The following is a 13,777-nucleotide window of genomic DNA, read 5'->3' as shown; positions in this document are numbered from 1 at the left end:
TCAAGACCTTCCATAATTCACTCATTTGATTCATCCATGATAAAAAATAATTTACTAAAACTTCTCAGGGTACACGTTAGTTTAGCTAAAATGTGGCTGTGAACAAACACACACTGGCTTCCAGTAACATCTTCTCGATGTGTTTAATGCACTGTGATTCACATGCAAGAGGTTTCTCAAACTTTCAGCAGTGTTTAACCCTATTATAACGTAATTTATGTGCAGACTATTATTGCATAGAAAATTCATACTACTTTTGAGATCTAAAACATTTTTTAATGCACCAGTCCATTTGAATCTTATCATGGAGCTGTTAAATTAAGACATGAAAATCTGCAAAAGTATGAGCCAGGTGAGATTTTGTGTAAAAGCCAATGCAGACTGTTTGTGTTTTATCTGTTATGTCACACTGTATGATATATATCTTAGGCAAAATTGCCATTAACGTCCATTTAAATGAATATGACTCTTCAAACAAACATTAAAATAGTACCACACAACTTTGTACTAGTAAAGGAGAGAAAAAAAATGTCGGAGTGTTTGAAGTCTGACATAGCTTGGTGAAAGAAGGAATTTGTGAATTCTTCTGAACAAATGTGAGGTAAATTGTGATCCTAACATGAAGAGAATCCCATAATGCAAACTGATTTTGGACTATGATAAAATAAATATTTTACAATTCTTGTCTCGCATGGCAAAAAAATTGCCAAAATTATAGTGCGCATCAACTATAGGTCAGTATAAGTGGTGATGGGCCATTTCACTGAGAGGAAGAAAGATTTAAGCGGAAACAGTTCATTCCAGAAACCTCCCTCTGGAGAATTCAAGTCTATAGAGACAGAGGCAATGACTTTATTTAGGAAGAACGCAGTAAATCCTCTTCAACTTCAATGTGATGACCACAAAAAGCTGCTTTCTCCACAGGCATATAAAGTTTTCTCTAAAATGATTCACACCATTTAAATCGTATTATCCAGGCACCCAGACTACTTCATATTCCACAGGGTCCATTTTCTGGTCCAGTTCACTGCTGCTGTCCGATCCATTCAGTGTCATTTTAAGTGTCTCCGCAGTGTTGAAGTAGGCGATGGGTCACCATGAAGTCACTGCTAGGAAAGTTGCTCCATCTCAAACTGGGTGTGTCCATTAGCGGGCGCATTGGCCCAGGCCTCAGGCACTCGTGGATGTGGGTGGCAGGGCTTCAGGGCATCTTCTGAGGAGCTGTGCGTGTGGATTAAAGCATCCGGGGATGCTGGGTCAGGTGGTTTGTGGTCATAATAGAGAGCCCACAGGAGTGTCACAGTCAACGTCATGGCTAAAATCTGAGCCACGCCAATCGACACGCCCAAGAACCTCAGCACCTGCAGCTGTTTGGTGCCACGGATAAAACTGTAGATCTTGGGACCGCAACCCTGTCAAAACAAATGTACAGATATTTATTATTTTTTTAAATTATTTGTTTATTATTTTATTTTAATTTTTATTACTTTTTTTATTTATTTAATTTTACTATTTTTTTTATTATATATATATATATATATATATATATATTTTTTTTTTTTTTGATAGATGAGAAAAAATTCACACTTCCGCTTTAACAGCTTGTTTTCATGCAACTCTCCCCCACATTTCTGTGAGCATAACAGCTGCCACGCTAATATGCGAGCAATGCAACACGTTCATCCGCTTGTGTGCGTGCCTGTGTGTTTTGGGTATTTCCTATGCTGAATTGTGGAAGGGCAGGTAAACTGTTTCCTGTTAGTGTGGAATTTATACTGTGGGGTAATTCCCCAGTCATCCATTCAGAAAGAGAGACAAAGACATAGAGACAGGAAGTGGTTGAGGATCAGTCTCCACACCCTCAGTCCTTCTCTCCTAACTCTCCCCCTAGTGATCAATGTTCCCGTATTATTCATCAAAGCTCTGCTTTCACTCTTCTGTTGTGGGATCTGTCTGAAAGGCTGAGCTCTGGTGGCTGCTTTACCACAAATACAATGTGTCTATAATGTTTATTATATCTATCTATCTTTCTTTCTATCTAAAAACCTTCAAACCTCTAATTTTCGAAACCTTTTTAAAGGCCTTGACTGAACTATAGTGTAGCAGACGAGTCACAGACAGGACATTTGAAGAGCAGGGGGTGGATGAGACACTGTGTTGCATTTGTCCTAGATAGTGTGTTTTGGTACTCAACACACAGGTGCGTCTCTGAGCTGCGTGACTGACTTAAATGGCACTGCTGGAGTCGCTCGTAACACACAGCTTGATTAAACACACCCTCAGCAGGTCAGTGAATATCTACACTTTCTGGCCTCAATTTTTCAACTGCAAAGTCATGTTTTAATTAGAGCTGTCAATCTATTCGAATTTTAATCAAATTAATTGCATGATATTCCCCGCATATCAGTATTGGCTGAGAAAAGCCCCTAAATAACGATGACTTTTTTTGAGACATCATTGGACAACATGTAAGAGGACCTCTTATGTGAGTACATTAATGACTTTCTTAATTATTATGACCATAACATGTAATAATTGGATCATCTTGTGCACTTCAATATTTGATCATGTCGTCACAAGTAAAAGCATCTAACAAACTTATGTTGGACTGATCAAATCAGCTGAGATCAAATAAATAGGTAAAATTACGTAATGAGAGGTTTTGTAACCTTAATTACTGAAACTGCCAAAATCAAAATATAAAACTTCAAAATCATCTTCATCCATCTTAGAATAATAATGTAATGTAACCTCCTGGTAAAGGTCACTGAGGTCATGGTAGTGGGCGTGGCGGGCACATCCTGGATACTGATTGGAGCAGCAGGAGTCAGGTGGCCACTCCATCTCTGTCATTTCCAGCCAGTCAGTGAAGTAAATCACTCCACAACACTTTAACTGTAAGGCAGGTATGAAAATGAGTAACTGACAGTGATGATGTTTTCGTAAAATATCAGCATACTGAATTGTGATTAACCTGTGTAAAGAGGAACAAAAGAAATGTCTCAAGGAACCAATGAAACTCCTAATATACAAATCTAGACAACTGAACTGGGAAGAAAGTTTAGTTTTTGTCTATTTCAAGATCAAATGTTTCACATTGACAGAATGGCTTGGCTCAGCATTTTCGCGTTCAGTGTCAACAGTAGAATTACTAAACACCATCAACTTCTCATAGCCCTGCTATCCTGGTGATGATTTTGACATCTCACCTCTGTTTGTAAAGAGTTCCAGGCATGTGTGAGCCACTGGTAGCGCTGCAGGCCGAAATGAGGAATACGAGACTTTAGACTTATCATATCAGACCTCTGTACCATAGGCTGAAGAGAGAAAGAGAGGAGGAGTTACCATTTCACAATTTAAAAAGCCCTGAATTGGTCCCTTGTGATTTTGTAATGACACAAAATCTATTTCCTACACTTTCAGTATTTACGTTTTCTAAATAACAAAAACAATGGGATTTCCAGGCAATTGAAAGGACCATACACAGATCCACGCTTCTAATTTTAGGCTCTCTCATTACCAATTTATTGGCTATTTATGAAATGCCCTATTCAAGTGTGTGCAAGTGTTGTTTATATATTAGGGTAAGGGTCCATATACAGTCCACATGAGACACTTCTGTTTTCACCCCTCGGAAATCACCATGATGGCATATGATATGTACTCACAATGCCGAGGGCTAGATGTGTCATCTATGTTTTTTCCAGCTAAACTTGCTAAAGCTCGTCAGTTTAAAGTCAACATGAAATTACAGTCATTAATGCATTTTGTTCTAATGTAATAAAGAAAAGAAAGTAATTGTCATGTATTTGTAATCTTTCAATAGAATATAATAACTTATTTAACCTCTGAAATTATTATTATTATTATTATTATTTTGGCTGATGTAAGGTAGACCAGTTTTTCAAAGACTCTCAAATACGGAGATTTGTCATATATAAAGACCCATACTTTAACTTAAACTGTAAAGAAATGAAAATATATAATATATAATATGAAGTATATAAAGTTAATAAGTTAATAAGAAGGTCAACTTAATAGAAAGTAAATATTTTCTATATAATATCATGTATATTTTCTAATAAGTTGACTTTCTTATTAACTTCTACATTGAGTTTTTTTTATACTTTTAGATTTAGAGTTATTTTTATTAAGTATTAAGCATACAATATTTGTATTAATTGTATTATTTACTTATTTCATTTTTGACACCTTTTTTATTTTTTTATTTTTTATTTTTTTACTTATTTATTTATTTATTTATTTTTGAAAACCCTGACCTATGCTCTACAAGTGGGGAGAAGATGTAGATTTTTAGACATTTGCCTTTGCGATGTCTACTCTTCCACAGTCTAATTAAATTCTGATTAATAATTCTTGTTCATCATTTTTTCCTCAATAATATTCAGTTTCACTCCTAAAAATGCACATTTCGGAAATAAGATGGATAGAGAATGTCATTTCATGATGACTTTAAGCCAAGGAAAGTTAAAGTGGATGCACTGCTGATACAACCACTAACATCAGACCAGGTGCAGCGGAGTAAACAAGTTCATTGCCCACCCACACACAGGGGATCACATTAGGCCACAATAAGACCATCACACCAAACAAAGGTTTTTAGGTTGGTGATAAGAGCGTGTCATCAAGCAGAAGCTGTGTATGTCTGAGTGAGAGAAGCTAGATTAAAGCTAGGTGTGTGTGATATCTTCCCCTGGAGGTGTGCCTTATCTCTCGAATCCCTGGGCTAACAGAAGCAGATGCTACCTGCAATCCCTTTTCCCCTTTGCTGATCAAATCTTTTAGTCTGCACAGATCAGGGACAGGTTTCTGTAAAGCCAGATGCTAATCTTGCTTCAAGAGCCATTTAGAGAATTTACATGTTTGACTCCGCCCTCCATCCGCACATAATTAAACATAAACGCTCTGTTTATTAACTCCCCAAAAAGGAAATGTGCTAGAGCCGGGCTTTTGAAGTCATATTAGTTAAGATTAGATCGTAAGCATGCGGTTTAGAAATCGGATCCTCATTCCGTTGCTCCTGGGAATGGCCGTGTGGTGGCCATGTTGTTAACGTGCGAGAGAGGAGAGTGTAGGCATTCCTGTTTATTCATAGCAGCACACACCTCGTCATACGTCCACACTCCGCTGGCCAGCTCCACGCAGAATATCACCATCAGACAGCCAAAATACTGCAAACACACACAGATAAAAACAGTTTGGTTAAAAATATCTTCTTAAACAATAAGGCAGAAGGAAAGGTGTTGATGAGCAGACATAGAGAAAGGTGTGTGTGTGTGTGTGCGTGTTCATGTATGCTGGGATCGGAGGTCTGGTTTGTGTCTCAGTTCTTCTCTCTGGAGTTTTTTGTTATTTTGACAGGCTGTGTTCAGAATAGTATACTAGGAATTCAATATTTTGCAGTATGCAGTATACTGTGCAAAATATAATAAAACATACTCCTCTCATTATAAAATCCACTAAACATGACCATTCATGTATTAAATTATGACAATTACATAACTTTTCAAGTCAAGATGAAACTGAATCTATTTATGTTCTTAATAATTTTTGTATTTATTAATTAACCATGTGTGTGTGGGTGTGTGTGTATATACACACACACACACACACACATTTTCATATTTAAGTAATATAAAATACACATTTCAAATTTAGTAGATTAGATATAATCGTATAATAATATATTTAACATAAATATATATTTTTTATTTTCAAATATTCCATATTTTATTTAAAACCAATAAAAATGAACTATTTAGAGTTTATTCATACATTTTTAAATATTACAATTTTGCCAAACATAATGACAAAAATGAAGTATACTATTATCTGAATAGTTTATTTTTTGCTTAATTTTTCCCATGCTATTTAAAAAAAATTATAGTATTCAGTATGGATGCACCGAATGAATAAAACAAAAGAGAATCAAAACTCCAAAAGAGGTTTTTTTTTTTTTTTTTTTTTTTTTTTTTTGCATCTACAGATGCACAGATTTTGTCTTCAGGGCCCTGTGAACTAGCACATCCATCTTATCTCCTCCCTTCCTGAAGACAAACACTCTCTGTCTTTCTCAAAATCTCCTTAACATACATGGTTCCCCTTCGTTGAACACGCTTTGAGAGAGATTATCAAGATGAATGACAGTGTTAGGAGCTGCATTCAGAGCAGACCCCCGTCTGACAGCATGTTTATTTGGGAGACTCTAAATATTTGTGGATGTTCTGCTGCTGTATTAGTATTTCAGTCCATTTCGCCAGTCAGATGCCTGCCACGAAAAATGACAAGCTTTTCTCTTCACACTCTTCCCTGCTAATATCTGCTGCTCAAATATGTCCAATGTGAACTTGTAACCCCTGGAAGTTCCCAACAAGCTGGCTCATCTGCAAAATATTTTTCTCGGGGTAAGAGAGGTTACATTCTCTCTGCGAACTCGCGGTTTATTGATTTGTTGAGAGTTTAACTCTTCCTCTTTCACACTCGCACATTTTTTTGGCTTCTGTTACAGAAAACAGGACACGTCGAAATGGATGGACTTCCTTTTCACCGGAACAATTTACACCCCCTTTATCACTTAGTCATGCAAACAGAACTGAAATACATTTAGAGCCAGTTATTAAGTCATATCAGATTTGTTTTGACAGATGGCTACTGTCAATGTCATTAAACTGGTGCTTTGGGGCTTACTTACAGTTAGAGATTTGAACAGACTGTGCTGTGGACATGATACCTTGAGTTAGGTGATTTATTGAGGAGAGATGTGCTATTAATGTTTCAAGTGATTAGGGATGCACAATATATTGATACCATATTGATTATTGACTGACATTACATTTTAGATGTATGTCTCGTCGTTTAATATGAACGTCTCTCTGTTCTCATGATCTCCCGATTACCCTCTCCTTTCCTTTGCTTTGACAGGATAAAGAGTGTGTGTGTGTGTGTGTGTGCTTGGCCAGGTCGCAGCACTCGATAAGAGCGCGGCTGGTGAATAGAGCGACCACGTAACCCAAGCGCCTCTCCTCTCTTCATGTCTTCCTGCTCTCCTCCTGGATTGCTTTACCTATTGTATCTCAGCCAGATAAAATTTTGTTTGTCGCCGAGCCTCTGGGTAACACAAGCCCACTGGGGCAGAGAGGAGAAAGGCTCCTGAGGAGATGAATGGAGACCCAAAGAGAGGAGGAGGAAGAGGAGGAGGAGGGAGAGAGATGGGTCAAGGAGTCCCACAAAACAGACCCTCAGTCTGGGTCGGCGGACGGGAACCCCACCCTCCCGCCCGTCACACACCTGGGACAGCGAGCCATAAAACAGCCCTCTACCTGTTCTCTCCTCCCCCTCCATGCCGGGATTTCTTCAGTTCTTCATCAGATTTGCTAGACTTCTAAATGTTGCACAATCTGACACAGCATTTAAAAGTGTGACTGCATAGAAAACAGGATTCTTAATTAAAGCTATTTACATTACATATTATATTATAAAAATTTGTTTTAATCAATTAATTTTGATAAAAGTATCATCATTAAAATTATTATTACAAATATTTTTAGTCAAAAGTTTTTTATTAACAATAAAAAAAGTATTTAATAAATACAAGTTAGAATATTTTTAAATAATTGAAAAAGTTAATAAAAAATTGCACAAGCAATAAAAGATTGTTAAATCGTTTTTATAAAATGCAATATTTTATACACAAACATATTTTATCATTATTAAATAATGTATTAATGATAATAATGTATTAATATTACATTTATATTTGTATGGATGTATATTTTTATTATAAATGTGACTTTCATTACAGGGAAAAGAGCTGTCAGGACACTTTGTTAAATATCTTCCTTTTCTGATCCATGTCAAACGGGTTTGTAACCCCAAACGAGTGAGTAAATGATGACAGATTTTCATTTTTTGGGTGGACTGTTGTTTTAAAGTAGAAACACAGCCTGTTTAATTCTAAGGGTCAGATAGAGGGTGGGTTTTCCTTCCTCTCTAAATCATTTATATCATCTGTGCTAACAGCCTGTCAAGATCTTGTAATTTCAGAAGTCATAATGTCGCCAACATATCCGTCTAAACACACAAAAATCTCTCACAATTGATATAACTATGTGCCCTCTATTTGGCCCTCCTAGACAGTCCATCATGTTGAGTGATGTGCCGTGCTCATATATTACTGCAGTCTAACTCTTTGTCTCTATACACACGGTGCAGCATGACATCTCATATAAGGATAATAATATGATCTTTTAGTATACTAGTGTAGTTATGAGGTGAGTTCATGTGGCCATATATACATGGCACTAGTTTTAAACACAGATGTCTGCAGAACAGATTCAAAACTGCATTAAACTACAATATTTGGTGGCGATATAACGTAGGGCAGGACTTACTGTAAGTAAATCCGTCAGGATTTGATTAGAACATGGATGTTATGCTCTGAAATCATTGGTTAACATGAAAAAGTTTTATATTTTATCAAATAAAATTTATAAATAATATTGGTAGCACTTTATTTTACAATCCTGTTCCTCATGTACATACTATGTACTTATTATAGTAATTACAACAACTATGTAATAACTAGGTACCTAACCCTGAACCTACCCCTAAACCTAACCCTACCCCATGTAGTTGCCTTGTTTTACCAGAACTTTCTTAGATAAATACACTAAGTACACTGTAAGTACATGTTAGTACACGTACTGTAAAATAAAGTGCAACCATAATATTAATAATTATTTAAATTCATGTGAATTTTACATTTTAGTCAGTGCAATATGCAGTGTGCAGCTTGGACATTCGTGGTTGCATGGATAAAGAAACCATGAATCTGATTGGAGGGTGGTTTGGGGTCAACCAAACTTAAAATATTCTCGGTACACAAAACCACACATCTTCCAAACCACACAATGGTCCTGCTGTTCTTGCTTTTTCTTTTGTTTGGTTTTCCTCTCTTCCCAGTTCTACTTACCCAAGACAGTAGGAGCAGATTGCACTTGAGCGTGCCACAGTAGCCCACCATAGCCACGATGATTAGAAAACAGCACACGGTGATGACGACAGGATGGACGACGGGGGAGTATGTGAGAACGGCTGCCTCCTCCAGTCTGAGGGAGAGAGAGAGAGAGAGAGAGGACGAGTCATTTCTTGGCAGGCCTTTTGTTTATTTATCCATCCATCCTGTCTCTTCCTCCTCTCATAGGGCAGCATATTTGAGTAATACACCAGTTGCAAATAAACTGTGATTATACTCTATAGGAATGCAAGCTCTCTCTCTTCCTGTTTCTTGCTGTCTCTAGTTCTGTTTGGCTTTCTTTAGCTTCAGCTCTCTTAAGATTCAACACTGTTTTCAGTATGGGAGGACATGGGTAAGCTACAGTTTAAAGGAATATTTTGGGTTCAGTACACAAGCTCAATCCAGCTTTTGTGGCATAATCTTACACACCGCAATTGCAATGTTTACAGTGAGACACTTACAGTGGAACTAAGGCCTATCTGTAAGCATTAAAATACTCACTGTTTCAATAGCCACAACATGTGAATAATATGCATGTAAACATGATTTTACTGTGGAAAAAATATCCACTTGCCATGACAATGCAACACTATGAACCCTAAAGTGACTATTAAATATTATAAACAGGTTTACTTTAAGTTAACTGAACGTAGATCAATAGAAGCTGCATATCTCTTGTTTCTTGACTTGTTTCAAAACCTCCAAAATGGGCCCCATTTATTTCCATTGTAGGTTATATCACCTATTTTTCATTTTAATTGAAAAAATGTATACAATCAATTAATCATTATTAGTTACCATAAATAATTGCTGTCGATTGAGCATAACTTATACTAGTTCATATTGTTTCATTCTGCTGAGAGGAAATATGTTGTATTTTTCTACATTTGTCATACAATTTACAATGCATAAAATATATATATATTTTTTTTTATTGAATTCATCAAAAGGTTTTTTAATAATTGTAAAATTTGTATTATTTTGAAACCTGAAAATCTTTGGGATTGTTATGATAGAAATTATAATGAAAAATTAATGTATGAAAAATATTTTTTTCATGCATTTTTCTTATTTAATGGGATTTTTATGATAGAAATTACAATGAAAATGCATAGATGAAAAATGCATGTACAACATGTTAATAATATAACAATAAAATGCATTAATATTAAAATTATAAATGTTATTATATATAACAAAACAATGTTAGAATTGCTGTCAAGCTTAAATTATACTGAATATTTTTTAAGCTAAATATCTAATTGAGGATCACACACATCAGTATAAATTTGAAATATTCTAGTTGATATAATGTTTCATTCTGCAGAGAGGAAGGATGGCTGATTCAGCACATTACTGCAGTGCAACCTGTGTACAATCAGGTTTTAACACCGTTTTCTCTCTGCTGATTCCTATTCATGTAAGCCATAGAGACCCCAATAACAACTCTGAATTACAATACACACCTTGGTGATAAATTGCTTTTTGTCAACAATAATTAGATATCACTCGCCTCCAGGATAATATTGTTACTTTTGGGATTTTTCCTCCAGTTTTGCTGAGTTTTCCTTTAATGCTTGAGAGGATTTGGAAAGAAAACTCTACACAATTACAAAACATACACAAATGAAGGCCCTGTCTCAGCTGGCGACTTAATGCATTTATCTGATTTCTTCTACAGAACTGCACACCTCATTCAAGCTTGTAATTACTTCATAAGCTTGAGGCAATTTGATCCAGACTGGCTGAAAATGGGAAAACAGTAAATTAGACCTTTACATGGGCTGCTGCCCTGAATGAAAGGTTTTTACGGCTCACACCTGTCCTTCAGCTACCACTCACCTGGTGTCAGCGGTTAAGGTGAGCACATTGTTCAGGTGATCCCTGAGGCAGGCAGACACTCCCAGCACACACAGGGCCATGACCTTGGAGATAAGAAAAAAAGAAAAGAAGAAGAAAACATGGTACTTCAGCCACAATTAAACATGGGTATACTTATTTTTGACAAAGATACTAAGAACACATTTCATAGTACAAGAAAAAATTTCCCAAAAATATTACCCCCCAAAAAGTTATTATAAAAAGTTTTATATTTGTTTCAAGTTTTAATTTAAATGTATTTATTATATATTTTATCGTTAACAACACTAACATTAATGCATTAAAAATAAGAGTATAAATAAAAGTAACTTTGTTACAGTTTTTATTTTAACTTTTACTTTATACTTTTTATACTTTATATAATTTTGATACTATTAATACTTTTATAAATTACTTAATAAACACTGTTAAGTCTTCATATGCATGCATATATTACATATATTAATACATACACACACACACACACACACACACACACACACACACACACACATATATATATATATATATATATATATATATCAGATACAACTTCTAATTTTTATAATTTATTAGTAAATGCTAAAATTAAAATCATGAAAGTGTTTTTCATCGTTAACAACTAATGTAACCTTATTGTAAAGTGTTGATTTATACATAAATATTTTCATTTCATTTCATTTAGATTTCATTTATTATTTACTATTTAAAATTAGAGTTGAAACATTATGAACTACACCTTGATTTCATGCAGCCACTAAAAACTACATTTGGACCAGCTGGCAAACAAAATTGGCTCAGAAAAGTTAAATTAGTTCTGCAATAGCTTATAGATCTACTTTGCTTGCAGGTGGCGTTTAGTTTGATAATGTAATGCAATAAAGTTCATGCATTTTAGTTGTGGCTTAAAATCTTTGGAGACTTTAGATAGCAAATGTACAAATAATACAAGACTAATATTTACCTTTAAGGTTCTAATTTGTAGCATTAAAGCGTAAGTTACAATTATGTAGCATTTAGTTTTTTTTTGTACCTTTAGATAGTGCCCTGGACAGCTTTTTATCTTTTTTTTTTTTCCTGAATGTATATTTAAAAACCAAGTAAGCATTACATGTATCTGTGTTTATGTACAAGGTTGGCTTGGAAACCTATTTAGGCACTGTGCTATCTATGTTTGACATGCTGCAATATAAGTGGCATGGGTTTAGTTTGCCCTACGCAGGCATTCTTGGTCTAAAAACACACCCTGGTGCTTATCACATTTAATTCCCTAAAAATAGCGCAAAGCAGAATGTGAGCTGTGCGCCATTCGAGCATAGCTGGGATTCAGGCTGTCCTACACATAATGATAACATAGGATGGGGACGAAGAGAACACAGATGGCGCGTGTGTTGTAGAGTGAGTGGCTGTTGTGCGTCTTGGAGAGCTCAGAGCGCACAGCAGCACCGTGCCATGTAACGTGAGCGCTCGCCGGACCACCTGCTCCGACTTGGACTCGTCTTACCCAGAAGAGAAAGTTGAGCGCGTAGAGCAGACAGCGCAGACACTTCACCGAATCCTCCCGGGCCATTCTGAGCGCGCCAACTGCTCGCCAAAAGACCTCATTTTAACTTCTGCCACCATGGCACCTTAACCGCTGAGGAGAAAAGACCGTTTGAAAACTGCGTAAAACATTTTTTTTTAACCTTCACAATCATACATCTTTTTGAGATGTCAAGTGGATCGCTGCTGCAGAAAACAGTCTGAGGTTGCTGGTCTTAGTTAGTCCCCCGGCTTGGTCAAACTGAACTGTTGGTTCGTTTTAAAGTGGTTTTGGATACTTTGTCAACCAGCTAAACGAGCTAAAAATCAGCCTCAGACCATCTTAAATAATCTAAGAGACCATCAAACAGCTGAAGCTCAGCTTTAGCTTTGCCAAGCTGGAGACCAGCTAAGTACATCTTAAACCAGTTAAAACCATCTGAAGACCAGTTAGACCATTATCTTAAGCTGGTTAAGGAGAGATTTTTTTAAAATCATACCATGTCATAAGTCCTAAGCATCCAGAATGTCTTGATTTAGTGTTATAAATATCCGTAGGGTTTTTAAGAAGCAACATGTGGTTTTTTTTAAAAGAGCAACAGACTGCAGCTTTCTCGTCTTGAATTCTGATGAAATGATCACTCAGTAGGTTACATATTTCACACCAAAAAAAAAAAAAAAAAAAAATCCCGCGTTAGACTTTTGGAAGGCACTGCATTATATTTTGTCCAGCATGTCGTTGCAGGAAACACCTTAAAAGCTTAATTTGCGCCTGCAATGTAAAATCATATTAATATTCCCAACGGAGCTGCGCGCGAGTCGGGCGTTTTCGCTGCGATCCATTCACTGCCACAGTCATTCCAGGCGTATACACTCCAGCTGTGTGCATCTCGCCTTTCCACAAGTGTTGTGTTTAACTTGTGCTTGTAAGAGACTTTCACTCCAAACGCGCGAGTGTCATCTGGAGCAGCGGTGCCTCAGGGTCCTAAAGGCACACTGTGGGTCATCGGATCCATCCCGCTTATGGCAAGCCGTTTTAACATGCAGGCCTATTGATATATTCCTATAAATTAATAGTGTCTATGTATGTACTATGGAAGCTTTAAAAAGAAAAAAGTTAAGCGTGGCTTTTTATCTCACAGTTCTGACTTGCTTCGCAATATTATAGTTTTGAGTTTATATCACAATTTAGGCCGGCGACACACTAGATTCGTGGCGCAAGCGTCTCAGCCACGTGGTGTGTCGGTTTTTAATTTGGCTCCCTTGTTAACAGGTTAGAGCTTACAGACCGCCTGCTTGAGCCGCGCGAAAAACGCATGCATGCTAGAAATAGAACCGACGCCTATTTTTACCATGACA

General features: G+C 36.4%; 1 protein-coding gene across 1 annotated transcript; it reads right to left on the bottom strand.

The window, feature by feature from the left end:
• Positions 1-129: 129 nt before the first annotated feature.
• LOC113048054 (tetraspanin-12-like) lies at positions 130-13,377 on the bottom strand. The gene is made up of 8 exons (XM_026209562.1): positions 12,919-13,377; positions 12,402-12,533; positions 10,880-10,962; positions 8,993-9,128; positions 5,127-5,192; positions 3,210-3,317; positions 2,752-2,895; positions 130-1,412 (listed from the first exon to the last, which is right to left on the bottom strand). The coding sequence occupies exons 2-8, from the start codon at positions 12,465-12,467 to the stop codon at positions 1,110-1,112; spliced, it is 906 nt and encodes a 301-aa protein (XP_026065347.1). The 5' UTR covers positions 12,468-12,533; positions 12,919-13,377; the 3' UTR covers positions 130-1,109.
• Positions 13,378-13,777: the final 400 nt, after the last annotated feature.

This window comes from Carassius auratus, chromosome 29 (assembly GCF_003368295.1).
Source record: "Carassius auratus strain Wakin chromosome 29, ASM336829v1, whole genome shotgun sequence".
NCBI classification, from domain to species: domain Eukaryota; kingdom Metazoa; phylum Chordata; class Actinopteri; order Cypriniformes; family Cyprinidae; genus Carassius; species Carassius auratus.
The sequence above is the reverse complement of the archived record's forward strand: the minus strand, read 5'-3'. Positions and strand labels throughout refer to the sequence as shown.